Below are 18,088 nucleotides of genomic sequence, written 5' to 3' on the forward strand. Positions count from 1 at the left end.
CTCCGTCCGATCGCTCGCCCATCCGCTCATATCTTCCCTATCCTTTCTGTTTATCGAGCGACGCGAGTTTACCCATGAGCTGGTGCAAGTAATGAATGATGCAGGCGGGCGGGGAGAATTCGCCATCTAGCCTGCACTGCAAGCATCCGAGACAGCACGCAGGCACCAGGGAAGATTGATGAAAGAGCAATGCCATGAAAATGTATGTCTGTCACCCGACCAAGCCTCGAATCAAAGCTTCAAACAATAATAAACCACCCATCCTGTCACTGGTTTTCGGCTCTCGTCGGCGTGCGTCGTCCCCGACCAGCGCGGCGTCGGTCGCTTTCTCAAGAGTTGCTGTCTCCTTCCAGGAGAAATGAAGTCAATTGCTTCACTTTCTGAGTATTCTCCGAGGCAGAATCTGGGCGGGATATCTCGGCAAGAATCATTGTTTATCGAGTTCAAGTGACGGGCTCTTCTCGATCGGTTGCGTCTGCGGTAATACCTCCGCATCCCGTGCCAGCGACCGTGGGGTGGTTTCCGTCGGGTATCTGGCCATTGGAAGAAACCTCTCGGGAAAATTTCGGCGGGAAAATCCAAAATTGGTTGTCTACCGCAATCGTCAGCGTCTGTTTCTTCGACCCATCACAGGCAGCGACCAGCAGGGGAGCGGAGAGACATAATAATCCGCATTAGCATATTTCCCGAAGTTCCGAGTGGATCTGCCGGAAATTTCTTCCGACGAGAATCGCTCTCCGTCGTTCTGCTTCCCGGCTGGTCGTGGCAGTCTAGGCCGCCTGGTCGTTTTTGGCGTTGACGTCCTGTAACGATGTACAGGATTCGATTACCCTCGGCCGAACTCTCCGCCGCCAATCTTAAACTCGCTCGGTCGGTGTTACTCGAAACGAAAGTCTCTCCAGTGTCATGATCATGCCCCGCAATCCTCTTCGTCTCTGCGGAGCGAGGGGTAACTGTTCGACTGACTGATTGCCCTCCTGTGCCTTACCCGGTCTCTCGAATCTTTCGCTTACAGGTCTCTTTGGCCGAACAACAGATCCGTCAATTGTGCCAGGTGTCCCGAGAAATATTTCTGTCGCAGCCGACCCTCCTCGAGCTCAACTCACCCGTCAATATAGTCGGAGATATTCACGGTCAGTACAGCGACCTGCTGCGTCACTTCGACAAGTGCGGATATCCTCCATCGAGTAACTACCTCTTCTTGGGAGATTACGTTGACAGGTAAGTTCGACGGTGCGAAGAACCAGGCAGCCACGGAATAGCCGTTCGGGGTTTTCACTCGTCGGACGCAGTATTCTCTGTTCGGCGATCGAGCGTTGCTCACCGAGGAACGCGCGGAAACGTCGTCGGTTCGGGCCATTGCCTTCAGCTCGGCGCGAATTCCTCAGTCGTCGGTCTTATCGAGTCCCCGGGGAAGCGATGCCTCTCACAGCGGAATCTGAGAGGTGCTGCCAGCCGGAGAAGCGGGAAAAGAGGGGCGGAGAGATAGAGAGCTTGATAGACATGTTGCAGATGTCTCTCCAAAAGAAGGTCCGACCAGTCCCTAGTGACGTCAACGCTTTTCAGCCCGTATCTACCCTCAACACAATCTTTAGGAGAGATAATAATGATAGGATGGGAACTATCCCCAGTCCCGCGAGGTACAAGGACAAAGCGCTGTGAAGGGGGACGCTGAGCCAATTTTTTTTCCAGAGGGAAACAATCAATCGAAACAATCAGCTTGGTCCTCGCGTACAAAATCAAGTTCCCGAACAATCTATTCCTGCTCCGAGGGAACCACGAGTGCGCCAGCATCAACAAGTGAGTTCCCCGCAGGGTTTTGACCTCGAGTGCATGCATGTGGGTTCCGCGCGTAAAGCTTCAGGCGTTCACGTGTTCCGTCAAGGGAACTTACCGTCCGCGTCACGCACAGCTCAAAGTGTATATGAGCGCGAAGAAGGAATTTTGTATTTTTCCCTCTTTTGGGGGAACATCACGGACGGCTGCTGGGTGAACGTACGCATGAATAGATATTCATTCATAGGTCAGATTCCGGACATATGCTTACATATATAATGCTGTGTCGGGGAACCCTGCGAAGGGTGGCGAACTGGTCAGATCTCGCACCTACGGGACTGAGGTCGAATAAAATGAGAGCCATTTCCGATAGTGGCCGGCCGCACGGTCGGCCCGTTTTGCCTCCGATGGCCTGAACGACGATGGTGTTGATGATGGCGTCGGCGGTTGCGGCGGCTCGGCGGTGGCAGCAGCATCGGAGGACGGCGGTGTTTTGACCTCTCATGAATAGTTCCGTGATCAACTCATCTGAAAGCAGCACAACGGACTCGATGGAGCGACCGCGAACGATTCCAACGGAACAGTACTCAGCGCTCGCAAGATGTGGGCACCACGATAATGGATCTCGGCCTCGAAGGAATCGACGTCCTCCACCATTCACATAATTCTATCTACGGTCGCTCTCCAAGACGTGGCGGCGCTCGATCCGCCGCCGACAGGAGCTCCGGCGGCTTGTGGATACTGAGTCGTGGTGGAGGGAGAGGTATTGAGGAAGCCCCAGAAGGAGAACGAAAGGCGCTCAGAGTAGCAATAAGTTGGCAGTTACTCAATATGTTTGACGGAGCCGCTTTCTCTTATCAGTCTCGACGGCTGCTGCCACAAAGGCTCACGTCATCGAACTCCGGCTGGCGCATGTTGCAAACAATGCGGGAGCTTTGCGACTCGAAACTCATCAAGAGAACCTTTTCCTCCTCCCCGCTCTCTCTCTCTCTCTATACCCAGATAGAACAGCAACAGCGGTGGTAACGCCAGACGAGGCCACACGAATAACGAAGACGTCGCTCCCGACGACGACGGAGTCAACGATAATGACGTCGAACACGGACGCCGAGGAATTGTGGAGCAACGAATTAGTCGCACGGGCCGTACGCAGAAGACGTTCTCGGACGGAAAGGATACACCGCGGTATTCGATATGCAGTCTCGTCACTCAAAACTCAGACGGAAACGTCTCACATTCCGAGATATAAGATGTCAGAGCTCGTTTCGATGGTCATATGGGTGGACGAGTCCTCATCCGACTCAGTACCACGGATGCCTCGACGCCAGAGAACGACTTTTCACGAAGTGGAAACCTCGCGAGGGAACTCAAATCGAGACATCGAGACTGCGAGACGAGGGAGAGCTCACGATTCGTGACTCATGGAATTTCTGCGTCACGATCTACGACATCGCAAACGAGACTCTTCGTCTTCCCCCGTTGCTTGCGTGGGCCTCACCATATTCTCCTCGGCATCCGGAGATGAGCACACTGCATTCCTCCCCTACGGGAAGATAAACTTATGGGCACTTGCTTGTTTTCGCTCCGGAGGCGCGCGGTGGAGCTCACTGAGCTATGCGGATCAGGAACAAGGGGTCAGAGTACTTCGGAGCGTTTACCCGGCTCCAGTGCGCGCCATCCGGCGCGAGTGCGGCCCGAATAGGTAGTGTATCGAGTCCATCGAGCGGAATAGGAAAGTTCCGCGCTGAGCGCATTTTCTAGCGGCTCCTACGCTCACGATCCACTAGCTACAAACTTTCTGCTCGACTGAGTGATTTTGGAAGTCATTCATTGACCAGAGGTTACGGAAACAATTGATCCCCTCTGGAGTGGAGGAACGACTACTCGAGTCGAGCATGAGCAGATTCCCAATGAGCCGCCATCCAACGCACTCTTCTCTCATTCCCCGACTCGGTCTCCCCCGCTCTGAATTAGGGGCCCAAGCATTTGTCTTCGCTTTCTTTTATCGGTCGGGCGGCGGCTCCGAGCCACAGCGTGAGGCCTGAATTTCGAAGCCGGAATCCATTACAATCGAGCCTAATTCTCTGTTCTCCTCCCGCAGGGTTTACGGGTTCTACGAGGAGTGCAAGCGACGGTATAGCATCAAATTATGGAAAGTTTTCATCGACTGTTTCAACTGTTTACCGGTCGGTAAGTGACTTTTTATTCAAGGAGAAAAATCAGAGAATCCTATACGACGATCGACATCGATACTTCGTGGGCGACAATCCCTTCGAAATTCCCTCTCCAGAATGCGTAGGCTCCCCCGTGCTCTAGCTCACAGCTCTTTATAGAGGATTGTGATCCCTGCGGGAACGACTTGCGGAACGGATCGCCGTAAATTTCGATGCCAAGCTCCCAAGAGAGTTCGTCTGCGACTTCCTTACGTCACACCGTTACCATCGATTTCCCGAGAGGGAAAGAGGGAATTCCAAAGCATCAACTCATCGTCCTCTGTACATTTACATGATCGACGATGGGCCTCATTCGTCGAAGAGATTTCCCAGCTAGATTATCCTACAAGATTTTCCCCATGATTTTTTCCCTGTGGAAACCCACTCTTCTCCATGTATTCTTGCTCGGCTGGAGATGTAGCGGAAGTCGCTTGATTCGTTTGAGGCCTGCCGCAAGCCACAGCTCTCGAGGACTGAACTTTTCCCCTATGATTGACCGTCTCCAACGCATCATGTGCCACCAGAGACGTTCGACTTCCGAGAATGGATTCCAAAGACCTAGCTTTTCCGGACAAGCAGGAGACTGGTCTGCCTACGAGCGGTGTCGAGCCTCTCTGTCAGAGACTCTGATGGCATTTCTGACAGCAAACCTCGCGTGATCCCTAACAGAGCCTCCCAGGAGCTCCGACAGGATCCTCGACGAAAACACTAGCTCGAACATGAGCCCTTTCTCAAGCTACATGGCTGCGGCGTTCTTCGTACAGTCTTCTCTTCTCACGACTGGCAGCTTCTCCGATGCAATTATTACCTTCCTCAGACCTAGCCGAATCATGGGCCCACGATCCGTTGGTTACAACTATCGGGGCTCGATCGAGTTATGAACACATGCTGGATATATCGATACGGAAGAAAATCACGAACAGATTCTGTATTTATGCGGCGAATGAGGGGAGAACGATCTCGAGGCCACGATCCGCGCTCGTCCATTCCGTCAGTCCGCCACGTGCCTTCAAGAATCATTTGAACGACCTCGTTTGAGAAATATTTATCGGAAAGTACGAATGGCATTTGAAGTGAGCTCTGAATCTGGGAATGTGGATGATTTAGATTTAGTTGATTGGGAGGGGTCAATATCGTTGGTATCCGAACTTTCCCGAAGCGAGCGGTCCCCCTATGTATAGTTGTTTTGGCAGACGTGATCTCTCCTTTGGTGTGAACCGTCTCAGATCGGAGTGCGATTCTCTTGAAAGGATTTCTTCGATATGGGAAACCTTTCCGTCGGCAAGATAATCAATTTTCTACGACGGAGTCGCGACGCCGGATTCCTTGGTGGAGGGTGGCGCTTCTCATCCAGTACCTATGTATTCCTTTGAGAGGAACATACCAGCGCGGAGCGTTTCCTCGGAAGACATCTCTATAGACGGGCTCGCCGGAATATTCACATTTCCCTCGACATATGCTTCTCTTAAATGTCAGGTGCCACAGCATGGCATGGATATTCATAGTTCACTCCAAGAGTCGTCCGACGAGCCCCGAAAAGTTTAATCTATCCGGGCCGGGAGCCGTCCGCACGGAACTCCCTGATTGAGCACTGAGCTCCTTGCGAGGGGCAGACAAGGATGAAATTGGATGAACGAGACTTGTAGTGAAGAGAAGTTCAGCAGGTTAAATGGTAGGCGTACCGACTCAGGATGCGCCATTTCAGCGAATTGAGAGTCCTCTCCGCATAATAGTTCGCTCGAACTTTCGACCTGACTGTGAGCTTCTCCAGCGGGTGCCACCGACGCTCCGGGTTTATTCCCTTCCTCAAACCCCGCAGTCAAAATGACTGGGGGTTCAGAACCTATGGACCTCGTCCACTGGCGATGGAATGGAGCCGGAGCGAGACTCTCAAGGTCAGAGCTGCCCTATGCGTCGATGCCATTCTCTCCAGCCTTCGATGGGGTCTCGGAACGCGCTGACCTTTGCTTCGACGGTTTGTCGGCCGACCGGCCTCTCGGTAGGTTCAGATACTCTGCCCACTCGATCGAAATCGGGCGGCCAGCTGGCTGCCTGATCGACTGAGCGAGTCCAAGGATGAGGTTTCATCGAGTCGAACGCAGAAGATAGAATCCTGTCCCGCGGGTCCGAGTCGGTAGAGGGACAACGGTCGCAACTTCGTCCGTCGTCGGTCGTTCGAATTCGTCAACAACAAGGACTTCCGTCGCGTTCGACGGGACACGGCTCCGTCGCAGCACGGGGCTCGCGCATGAAGTGGAACAGTGTCGTACGACACGAATGCCTTGCCCTCGGTAAGCCGAGATGAGCTATAAATACGACGGTGCTCTGTAGCCGCCCGATTAATGTTATTCATCCGCCCGTCATCTCGCTCGCCCGTCCGGTCGCTCAGCGCGACGAATTCCCCATTACAGCCATTGGCTGAGGGTAGTTCGGTTTCCCGGCACCTCCTGTAGAGTTCTGTGTTGGCTGGCGAAATCGGACCCGACAAGTCCGGGCACGAAAGACGAAGCGAAACATCTCGGTCCGAGTTTCCGGAGACAGAGCACGGAATCGACTGTCAGCTGTTGTGCCAAGGCTGCGAGATTTCTACGAATTTTCTTTGAGTCGATCGGCTCGCTACTCCGTATCGTTCACATCTTCGAGCTTTGAACTCATTGAACCCATGGAATTCAATTCGTCGTTATGATCGCCACGATGAGTGAAGCTCTTTTTGACGACGGCGCTGGGGTGGTAAATGACCGAAGCAACGATTGAGAACCGCTTCCGGCAACCTGCGCCTTGCAGTGGGGAGGCGTTTGAATAATTCATAAGCGCTAATAACGGGCTCGTTGACTTTGTCCTAATAGTAGGTCGATTACCTAACTGAATGAAACATGGTCCTTCATAGTTAAAGTTCAAAAAAGTAGGCACACTTCCAAGCTTGTAGAGTGAGTCGATTAACCCGGTGGAGGATCGAACCCATCGGGCGGACGTCTCATCTGCCATCGATCTCTCGGTCGACCACCTCGAAGCCCGGAGGTTGTGAGATCTGCCTAACTCTTCGGGGTGATGGACTCGCAGTCAGTGCATCCCGTATATACCGAAGAGAAAAACACTTCTTTTTTTTTATTCAATTGAGCACAGACCAATTTTCCACGCACCTCTGAAGGTGTTCGATCGATCGGGACGCATCACACCGCTTGTCCCCACGATGAGCACTGATCTATTCTGAGGTCTGTTCTCCACGCGAAGGTATCGACCGGGAACGACCGCCTCGCACGGGCACCAGCGATCGAGTTATCTGTTTGTTGTCCGCTGCTTTTCCCGTCGAATGCTACGGAGATGGTTCCCCTTAGAATCCTCAAAAAGATCCATCCTCGGCAAGTTTGACGACCCACGACATCATAACCGGGCTCCTATCATATTCTGAGTCTCCGAGAGGATATTTCGGTTGATGCATTTGCGTGTATCTCTATTAGCTCGCCGGGTTCTATCTCGGCTAATATCTGAATAGCGACTGAACCTTCGGCCAATTATTGGGTGGAGTCCCAGCCCACGTAGACGACGTCGTCATCATCTTCTTCATCGAAGAAGTTGTCGATCTCGACTGCACGGTCTCCAATAATTAAGATCGATCCCCCTGTGAGCGATGTATAAGGGGTGAGACTATTGTTCCGGAGAGAGAGCAATCAATTAACCATATGTATATAATCGTGGGCCCAATTTGAAACTTTCATTGAATACATTACTTGCACCTTCGGCGAGATGACCGCCAGCGGACCGTGAGGTCTAAGCAGCTCCTTGACTCATGCAGCTTCGCGCCGCCACGCTCACGTTGCTCGAGGAGCGAAATCGCTCGATCGATACCGGCAGCCGACTTCTTTTAGATCTGCCCTCCGTGGCGTCTGTTCGTGGGGAAGTCTCTCAGGAATTGTTTCAGCTTCGGCCTGTTGAGTCAGGCCCATGCTCGAAACTTCTCCTCACGGTTTGTGTGAATGGGAAACACCTCAAATCCGTGGAGACGTGATGTGAAGCATCAAGCTTACCAAGTACGACCGAGATTTCAATCAGGGATGGAATTAATGGTTGAATGACGTGGTTCTCGAATGACTGCTTGATCTACGGAAGAGTGACGTTTCACCGCTCAACGAGCACAAGGCGAACAGGGAGGGATCCTCAGCTTGGCTGACGATAGAGCGTTGGAGAGTTCCGAGGGACCAGATAGGAAGATGGAGACGTTCCTGTGAGAGCCAAACGATGCGATGGCTAGGCCGACTCAAGCTGGAGGAGCGAGCCGGCAGGATAGAGGTACCAACAGCTGTATGTTGTTCGGCTCGTTTTGTTGCTGCTCCGTCTTTTCGTTTCGGTCCCTCGCTCCAGTCCAGCGAAATCCCGGCCGATGCTCTCGGAGGAGCATTCGTCCCATCATTATCGTAGCAGAGTATGCCGCAGTCAATGAGATAATCTCCCCGTCCGAGATCTCTCCCTGTCATGATGTTGCCCCTCTCCGGGCTGAGTTAATGAAACTAGCTCCAGAACGTATCCCATTTCTCGATGTTCCTCTTCTCCCGCATGACCTCATCATTGTTGTTTTCACCGAGAACGCCTCCTTCGCGAACAGTGAAAGGGAACGATGGAGGCCTCCTCTCCGTGTCTTATCGTACAGGATACTGAATGGATAATGAGGATAACTTCATGGGAAAGGCATGGCGGTCGCGAGTTGCGATCGAAATTCTTGGTACAGTTCCTCAACTCGTGACTCTTGCCCGGCACTTGGGCTGAGCATGGACGTTCGCCAACAGAGGTTGGAGTCGGATCGTTGAGGGATCATCGTTCCTTGATCACGATCCGGGGTAAGACCTCGTTTTTGATGTTGACCAGCAGTGGGTCCCAGGCATCGAATCTTTCCGGGAGACACCACGCTATGCTGACCCAGTCCTGTGCCACTCGTGCGCAGCAGTGGGCTCGGCAGCTGTCTGCCGACAGAGGCGGACAGTGACGAGCGACCGAAAATAGAATCAATAGATGCCAGAGCCACGGGTTCCCATAAATCGGGAGCGAAAATTGTCTCCCAGAGTACTCCGTTGAAGTATGATGCGCGATTGCTTCTATTCCCGTAGCCCAGGTCGCCAACGAGGATCTAATTTCGAGAATACCAAGTGACGCATGAACATTCCTTTTATTCCGGAGAGCAGAATCCATGATTAGACATGAGCAGAAAATCTTTCGCTTGACAGAAAAAACCTTTCTGAAAGTTAAAATGGAACCTTTACTCATTTCAGCTGCTCTGGTAGAAAACACCATCATCTGCATGCACGGAGGACTGTCACCAGAACTCGAGAACCTGAACCAATTACGGGATATACCTCGACCAATAGACATTCCTAACCATGGGCTGCTATGCGACATTCTCTGGTCGGATCCGGACGACGACGTGATCGGTAAGTCTCTCAACTTCTTGATCAGCTCGCTTTACCTTAGTCCTCTCGAGTCGTCATGAGACTCGTCACAGTATCACGGCGCGGCGACAGGTTCAAGTTCCAACCCCGTCTTGGAAGCTGGTAGCAAATGTCGGTCAGCATCGAGATCCAAGCTCATAGGTCGCACAAGTCTCGAAGAAGCTCAGCTCGACGATGGGAACGATCGAGATGAATAGATACAATTGCTCTGCATGATGCTACAGATTATGATGCATGATTCACCTATGCCGCGTCGTTGTGTGAGTTCCTATCCGGATAGAAATCTCACCGCGCATCTCCACGAGCGCACAGAGATCGTATGAACTTCCAAAGCAGGAGGTCCGCTACGACTGACCGGGCGAATATTATCCGCCAAGGGCTTCTCCAGATTACGAGACATTATCGCGAGTGAGTTTGAGCTCTTCGCGCGAGCTCACAAAGCGATGTCGAGCTCTGCCGAGCGCGGCGGTCTACCGCGTATCGAGTTGAGACCCTATTTCTCGAGAGCTCTCCGTGGGACCCCGGACAGAGTCGGGTACTTCGATGAATACTACACTGAGGTTCAGGGACTTGATTTTATATATAGCGTCAGCGTTAAGTGGATTCCCGTCGCAACTCTCTATAAGGAAAACCGCGTTCTTATTCTAGAGGACCTAGTTCTCTAGTGGCGGATAACTTCCCTGTCTCACGAATACCTCGGGACTTATCCTTGGAAAACAAGGTTCCCGCCAAGGATTTGCGTCGAGGATGGTCGCGAGTCGACTCCAAGCACGTTCCCCCGACTTGAATTTGCTTTGTCAAATATATCGGAGTCGGATTGGTTCCCGGCTGGTTCTTCGAAGCCACGGGATGGAGAAACGCCGCATGGCAATAAAAGCACTCCATCGACTCGTCTGGAACGATCGGCAAGGGGATCTCGAACGGGAATCTCAACGGTCGACTCGTCGATGATACTTAGGCTGTCTGATTGAAGTCTCGACTAAAAGCCCGACGGCCCTCTGCCGGTATCATTCACGCACCGATGTTCCGAGGTCCATTCCGACCGAAAGGACGAACGAGCACGGAAACGAGCGACGGACCCCATCGCCCTCGGACTCGCTGAAGTTCCCTCCACTACAATCTGCTGTCGTCTGCCCGCGGTCCTTGGCGGGAGCGATCTCGTCCAGCAGCGGGGTCGACGAACAAGGGCTCAAGCAGGGGACGGAATGACACACGAATGAGCAAAACGTGACGTGACCTCAATCGTCTCTTCAGCCGCTCACGGATCGTGTGTTCTACAGAATGAATCATTAGATCTCGTAACACACTTCCGCTTGAGCGCTCCGTCCGCGTAGGCCGTGCACAGCCTCCATGGAATCCACGAACGGTTTTTTCGCTTTACCGGGATCGTTTCGTCCCGCTTCACGGTCAATGTCGGTCGGCCGCTCATTTGATTCGGCGAGACCCGTTGGCTAAGTTCTCCATTCCCCTTTCACGAACGGGAACATAGTCGAAAGCGTTCCGATTTCGCGAGGAATAAAAAATCGCAGGTTGAGTACCCACATGTGTAAAAAGTCCGATAGCCCGCTCGGTCAGATCGATTCGGAGAGAACGAGCATTCCACCGATAACAGCAATTGCTTTTTCGTTCGGTGTTTCCAGGCTGGGGTCAGAACGATCGCGGAGTGTCGTTTACGTTCGGAGGCGAGGTCGTTCGCACTTTCCTGGAGAAACACAATTGCAGTCTCATCGTAAGAGCTCATCAAGTTGTCGAGGACGGATACCAGTTCTTCCAAAAACGACAGGTGAGATAAATCCGGGAGCCGGATCCCGCGACGCCTGAGAGACAATTCGCCCTGATCGCCTGTTCACTCGACCGTTCAATCGCTAATACCAGTACTCGATCCGCTCGCTGTCTTGATTGGATGAGCTGCGGTTGACACCTTGCGCTCTTTATGGTCGCGATCGGCGCTCACGATCGGTCCCGGAATGTTTGGATTATAATGAAGTTCTCCTCCAGAGGTTACGGTCGACGCTCAAAATATTGATTGAGGAATCGCATTCCGAATTCCTTGTCTCGGATGTCGAGTCGGAGCTGAGGGGCCTCGCCCCGAGCTGGTTTCTGAGAAGCGAACCCTGAGGCCTGAGAGTATCTCGAGGCCACCGAAATTTCCGTTTGCGTCCGAGAAACGTCCGCGCAGATAATCGGCGCTCATCTCGCGTGATCGCGCAGGCAGCTATCCCCGAGAGGGAGCGTCCGTGATTTCTACCCGATTGTTTTAATTGAAAGAGAACTCCATCCGTTTCTCGCACTTACTCAGAGGTGTTTCTCCTACGTCGATGTGCCCGAATGCTGTGAAGCCGCAGCTCGTCGCCGCCGCGGGCGCCTTACGGTGCTAATCTTAGCGGCGAAACAGCTTCGGTGTGCGTTTTCCACTTAATGTCAATAGAAACTTTTCTGTACCTCAATTAGAGCTCGGCTCGACGATAGCGACTCGCCGAGACTCCCTCCTCGAATCGTTCGGAGGATTTCTCCGACTCAGCATCTTGCCGGCAAGTGATTTTCGTCCGGAGCTAAGACGAACTAAATGGATAATTTGTTCCCGACCGGTATCGTAACTTAGCAAGACGCTGTTAGTCTGCTGTCTTAGGATTTCTGTTTCTGCCCGAATCGTCCGCAAATGGTGAACGACGGAGAAGCTTAGTAAAAACTCTTGGAATCCATCGCAGAATTTTATTGACGCATCGAGTCGGATTCTCGCGGGGACGGGGCGTAGCAGACGGTCCTGACCGAACGCGCGATCTCCTGTTGTCCGTTCGGAGATCAAAGCCTCTCCTTGCTTCCCCGGAGCGATTTTCGATTTTTCTTAAAGGTCGGTCGTTTCCTTTTGCGTTTCGGGAACCTGGCCTGTGGCTTCGCAGAGGAGTATAGATGAACTATAATGATTTCCCATCTCGATGGAAGGATCCAAGGATCGCTCTCGAGCCGCTTCCCTAAATGGCCAGCTGAGTTCCGCTCTCCGATCGAATCGAGCCGATACAGTCTATGCATTCGACCCGCATTCCGTAGGAGTGCGATTCAAATAAATCATGGAATATGTATACCAGTGGGCCATGACGTCCACGCAAGCAAGAATCGCCGGTCTATTGAAGGCTCACGGGGCTTCCTGATTGCCGACACCGAATTTTCTTTCGCTTCTAGCTGGTGACGATATTTTCCGCGCCCAACTACTGCGGGGAGTTCGATAATGCCGGAGCCGTCCTCTGCGTGTCAGAAGATCTCACTTGCTGGTTCAGCATTCTCCCGGTAAGTAGCTTCGGACAAAGTGGTACCAGTAGGGATTGCACCCCTAATCAATTGAGACTTCGGGATTGAGCCTGGGATTTCCATTAGACATCGCAGGACATCATACCGGATTCTTGTCCTTGGATCCTCCTGAAACCATGGGTCATAGTCCCGATAAGCACACTCGAATACCTACTTTCTTTGCAGCCCCTCAAACCGAAAGTGGTTCACGTGAAAGGTCGCAGATGATCCACATCCGAGCAGTCTCTGCGGAAATTTCGTCTTTCGTATTCCCCGCATCAGTCCGCAACGGTTGCAGGATAGGCAACTCGATTCTGTGGATCCAGAATACAAACCGTTGAAGAGTCGTCCCCACACTCATTCACTATCAGGCGGACGTGCGAGGAGGCAGTCTGAAGTTCTTTCAGTAACTAAGTTTCCAGCAAAGATTCAGCCTTCCGCAGTGACGTGCTGACATTGAAATTCAAATGCAGATCGGAGAAAGGATCGAGGAGCGAGCGCAGGCGGAGGAGCGAAGTCGCAGACGATTCCGGGTAGAGAAGGCCACAGGGAATAAATCGGGACGAACCACGTGACCTCCGGTGGGATTAAAACCTGAGGGTGAAACTAGAGAAACTTTCTATTTAGCGAATTTCTAGTATGAATTGAAGTCGAGTGTAGCTCACCACACGTTCTCTTTTTCTACCGAGAGTATCCGTGGGCCCTAGCGAAGACTCGAGAGCTTTCGAAGGGAAATCGGAGACCTTCGGGCGTTCGGCTCGTCAAACTGCGGGAGGTCACCTCAGCTTGACTAAGAGCGAGAGTTTCCCGCATTGTTCGTCTGGCAAGCTGGGAGAGACCCTACGCCTGGCGAGTTGTTCGAGAAAGCAACTGGAAAACCGTTAGGAAAGTATCCCTCGGGGGGAATTCCGTGTAAATACCTTCTCGGATTGTATTGTATCCAGACTTCACAGAACTTATTATAGTCCAGCGTTGACCAGTGTTTAGCGAAGACGGTATGTCAATAAACAGTTATAATTTATAATTTCAACGGATTCCGATTCTTGATTGATCCCCACCGATCTTCACGGGCTCCCAATTCCCATCGAAAATTCGTTCCCTCCAAAGACAAGGATCCTAACCCAGTGTGCCCCAGGAGTTTTTCTCCGGTGACCCACATCCGGAGTACGGCAGCTGTCCGGGGCCCAACAGCACACAGAGAATATTGGAGGGAGCGGGCATCTCACTCAGAGAGAGCAAAATGACGTTGACGAGAAAAAAGGTCTGGCAGAATCACTCTATGCGAAAATCATTGGCTAAGGTCATCTTCCTGTACAAATTCTGCTTTCGAAGCATTTCGCTATGAGCCTTGAATCGATAGTACGGAAGTACCCGGAAGTCCCGAGACCCCCTAGGAAATCGCCTTGACCCACCGATGGGACACTTGCCTGCTCTTGAGAAACGGTGCCCTAACACTGCCCCCTTGAACCCCCCAATCGTGGGAAGATGGTCAGCGAACGGCTGGTCGGAGCCGGTCGAAAAGCCGGCTTTTGGTGATCTCAGATCACTTCGAAAGCTCTCAGCCGCTCATGAGGCCTGTTCTCGTGTTTTGAGGACGGCGGCTTTCGATGAGCTCAAAAATCCTCTACCGGGGAACACGGGAGCCTCGCAGTGCACAAAGTGTCTCGAGGTTCGTCCAAGCATCTCGAGTTGTTTTCCTGGAACACGTGGAATCATTGAATCTTGATCCTTCTCCTCCAATATGTGTTGAGCGTACATTCATCAAGCGTTGAAGGGAGAAAGAGCGATCAGAGCTCACGCCGCGCCACTCACTCGGATCGTGAGAGTGCCTATTATACTCGGCATCCGACGAAAATCCGACCCTAATTATCTCGGCATGATCGATGGACTTAGAACGGTATTGTTCCTCGATTCAAGATGAACACTTCTTACACCGCTGGACACAGTATTTCTTATCAGTTCAGTTTAAGATTCAAAATGGATGGAGTCTATGTTCGATCTCAACGATATTCAACACTGTGATCCTAGTCTCATTGTGGGTTAGATTGCATCTTTCCTGAGGAGGTTCCCCTTATACTGCTCGCGGCAGCCCGATCAAGTTCGTTCGAGCTGTCATGTGCGCATCGCTATCGGGATCGAATCCACGTCTCGTTTTCTTCTGTCAGATGTTCGATCCTCCTCTGGGATGCCTGGAATTCAGTGTTATTCCTTGAATCAGCTCCGATAATTGGCGGCAAGGTTCCTGAGAACGGGCTCCTGCACCGTTTCCGAAGATAGATAAGGCTCCTCACGGAAGTCACTGGAACGACTTGACTTTTTCGCGCTCGCTTAAGGGCTATCGATCGGCTACTGATCGATTCGAACCTGCTCGCATGCTGAAGCTCACGTTCAGGAGAAGACGAAGAAATCGATCAGGGAGCGCCGCCTTAGAGTCGTCGAAAGATGAACCCTCGAAGTCGATTCATCCCTCTGCAGTGAGTCGTTCAAGCGCCGACCCTTGAAAAGTTTGACAACGGACAAATCGAATGATACCAGGAATCCTAGCCTCGCCGGCGACTGGTGGATGATAAATACTCATGGATTACAATTCAATCGCTGGAAGCAAATAAAACACAGACCGAGACGGAACCCTTGAGCGAAAGCTCATTGACCAGACTAACGCAAGGAAGACGCGTCACCGTGCTAACATCCGGCGTGGTCTAGTGGCTAGGATTCCTGGTTTTCACCCAGGCGGCCCGGGTTCAATTCCCGGCGTCGGAATATTTTTCTTGATTCGTGATCCATTATCAATTATAATCAACATCATTACTACTATTTCGCCGGACTCTCATAAGCTGGAGTGTAGAAATAGGGTAGGGTCAAGGACCGTGGATGCTGATCCAGGTAGAAATGCGTCAAATCAAGGATCATGGAACCGGCTTCCGAGAGGCTCTCTAAACCAAGTCGTTCGATGCATGATGGGAGTGCCTGCCCAGGCAGCCCCCGAGATTCCCTATTCTCCATTTTCCATCCTCGTTCTCGATACCTGTCTGCCTCAAATTGATCGGGAATATTGGGGGAATTTCAGCTTCAAAATCATATACTTGATCGGCGCAGGATACCATGCAGAAAACGTCGCTCTAGCTCTTCCCCGTTAGACTTCCCGCCTGGAGTCAATTATTCGATCAAAGGATCACGACGATGAGAACTGTCAAGGTAGCTGCAATGGCTCACTGTAAGTTATTTCCTCCGAGGGCCCTACGAGATTCAACCCACGGAGCGCTTCCGAAGAGCTTCGCAGTGCATCATTCGGAGCTGTGCTCACAGAGCTCAGCTCCGGCTCATCCGAGGCACGAACTTATATCCTTTCTGTCCTTAAGAATGTGATTCGAACGTGCTCGAAGCGATGACGATTCGATCGAGCTCATGAGGCACGATGATGAATTAAGAACCGCGTCGGCGTCGCTCTCTAAAGGATGAAAAAGAAGATGTCACGACTGCACTTAAGATCTCGATCATTCTGTCGTCGGAGGACTCACGAATGGGGTGAAACTCACTGTCACGGTTGCAAAAAGAGTCACGTGTGCTTGTTCTATACATAGGTAATAACCTCCGCAAAAGCATTCCAAATCATGGTGGATTTCCAAGAGCGCAGTCCCTCCTTTCCAAGGGATCGAGCTCGACTCGGATGGGATATAGATTTCTAGGAATAAGAACAAACTCAGAGTTCAGCAGCCTCCAGACTGAGCAAAGGAGCAGTCGAACCGCGATCGAGCGTCGGGAACTTTGAGCCTGCCGTCGCGCTCGCAGTCTCGGCAATCTTGCCCTTTGAAGCCTGTTGATATGCAAGCGGAGTTGGAAGCACTCGGGGGACGTCGTCTCCTGCACTTTGAGAGGCACGCGGAAAACCTTTGAAGAGCTCAGCTCGACTCTGAAGGTGTGACTCGCTCTCCTTTGACTTAACGACGAGCTCTCTCCAGGGAGCTCTATCGATTACAATCGATCAGACGCACGGTTCTGGTGGCACTGTTCCATCAGTGAAACACTATGTAAAGAAATATCGCGAGCTATAACTTCCTAATATCGGAGCGCGGCTCTGAGCTCGAATAGTCGGGGCATGCTTATTTTTCGGGATGCAAGATCCTCTAGCGATAGACTTGGCTGTCGCTCACGAAATCGAGTTAGTTTTACTATACACATTGGTGGGGCTGCGATTTCAACGGAGCAGTTCCTGCGGAAAGCTGCTGCGGGGGAGGAAAGGGAGTGCGGAACGCGATTCCAACCGGATCTGATCCATGATTCAAGCACGCGGAATAGGATACACGGATCCTGTAATGGAAGAAAAGCTCATCGACAAATGGACAGGCCCGACTGGCAACGACATGTCGGGAATAGCGGACGATTGACCTTTTCCGGGGACTCTCGTGCGAGAGTTCAGCAGCGGGCTCCAGTCCTTTTTCGCTGTACAAAGCTCTTGCATGGGGATCAGGAATGCTCGTTCTCGAATGCAGATCGCAAGCTTTAACTTCCTACGGATTCTAGGAAACGCTAGTGGGCTTCGCGATTCTCCGAAGCGCAAAAAAGCAGACCCTGCAGCAGATGAGCTCCGGTCCCTGAATGCGATTACTCGGCATCGAACTTCTAGATTTTAATTCGAATTTCGCAGTGCCTGAACATTCCTTACCATCGAGGGTCGGCAACAGATGACCTTGGAGACCGCCGGAGGCGCGGAGAGACGGCCGATGACCGAGGCCTCCGAGTAGCTGTTCCGCGACCGGACGGACAGATGGCCTCATCCAAGTCGGCGGATTGAAATTCTCTTTGACCCGCATGTAGTGATGAAAACAGATCACGTAAAGGATATACGCCGGGAGAGCGAAGGAACTCTCTAAATTCGTCCGTTCCATAATGTGACTCTCCGTTTTGCCGTCGACCCCCGCGGGTGTATCCCGAGGATCTCCCCTTGTGTATCCACTCGGCGTTCGGTCTATTTCTCCGAGCTCGGGAGAACTGAGTCTCTGATGCTTGATCGGAAAAAATCCTGAACACCACGACGATTTCTAAGAGAGAGTATCATGGGAAAATTGGCGGGTTCTCTAAAGCGAGCGACCTGACAAGGGATACGGCTCGGACGTTCCTCTGAGCTCGCGATCTACGTGTGAAGGTCGAAGTATCGATAAACAACATCGTTACCGATTCCATAAGTTCTCCGGGAGCTCATTCTTGGTAGTAAGGATCGGGATCGATACTACCTTGATAGCTCAGCGGACCGGTCGGCTGGGAAGGTATGCAAGCGCTCAGGACTATACCATGAAGACCGATTTTCAAAATCAGGAATTAAAATACGAACGAGTCTCCGAAAGAGCGAGCTCGCTCTTCGTCACGAGTCTGTGACCT

At 52.0% G+C, this 18,088-nt stretch overlaps 1 protein-coding gene and 1 non-coding gene across 2 annotated transcripts in view; both read left to right on the forward strand.

The window, feature by feature from the left end:
• The window catches only part of LOC100899721 (serine/threonine-protein phosphatase alpha-2 isoform), a 40,904-nt gene extending 27,964 nt beyond the window's left edge, over positions 1-12,940 (forward strand). The window contains exons 2-8 of the mRNA XM_029112516.1: positions 1,016-1,221; positions 1,693-1,800; positions 3,878-3,966; positions 9,251-9,409; positions 11,068-11,210; positions 12,608-12,712; positions 12,899-12,940. Of these exons, the coding sequence (XP_028968349.1) occupies positions 1,016-1,221; positions 1,693-1,800; positions 3,878-3,966; positions 9,251-9,409; positions 11,068-11,210; positions 12,608-12,712; positions 12,899-12,940 (852 nt within the window). The remainder of the gene's footprint in view (positions 1-1,015; positions 1,222-1,692; positions 1,801-3,877; positions 3,967-9,250; positions 9,410-11,067; positions 11,211-12,607; positions 12,713-12,898) is intronic.
• A 2,460-nt stretch (positions 12,941-15,400) lies between these two features.
• TRNAE-UUC (transfer RNA glutamic acid (anticodon UUC)) lies at positions 15,401-15,472 on the forward strand. Its single transcript has one exon. It is a non-coding gene; the product is annotated as a tRNA-Glu (tRNA).
• The last annotated feature ends 2,616 nt before the right edge of the window (positions 15,473-18,088 follow it).

This window comes from Galendromus occidentalis, unplaced genomic scaffold (assembly GCF_000255335.2).
Source record: "Galendromus occidentalis unplaced genomic scaffold, Mocc_1.1 scf7180000077512, whole genome shotgun sequence".
Lineage (NCBI taxonomy): Eukaryota > Metazoa > Arthropoda > Arachnida > Mesostigmata > Phytoseiidae > Galendromus > Galendromus occidentalis.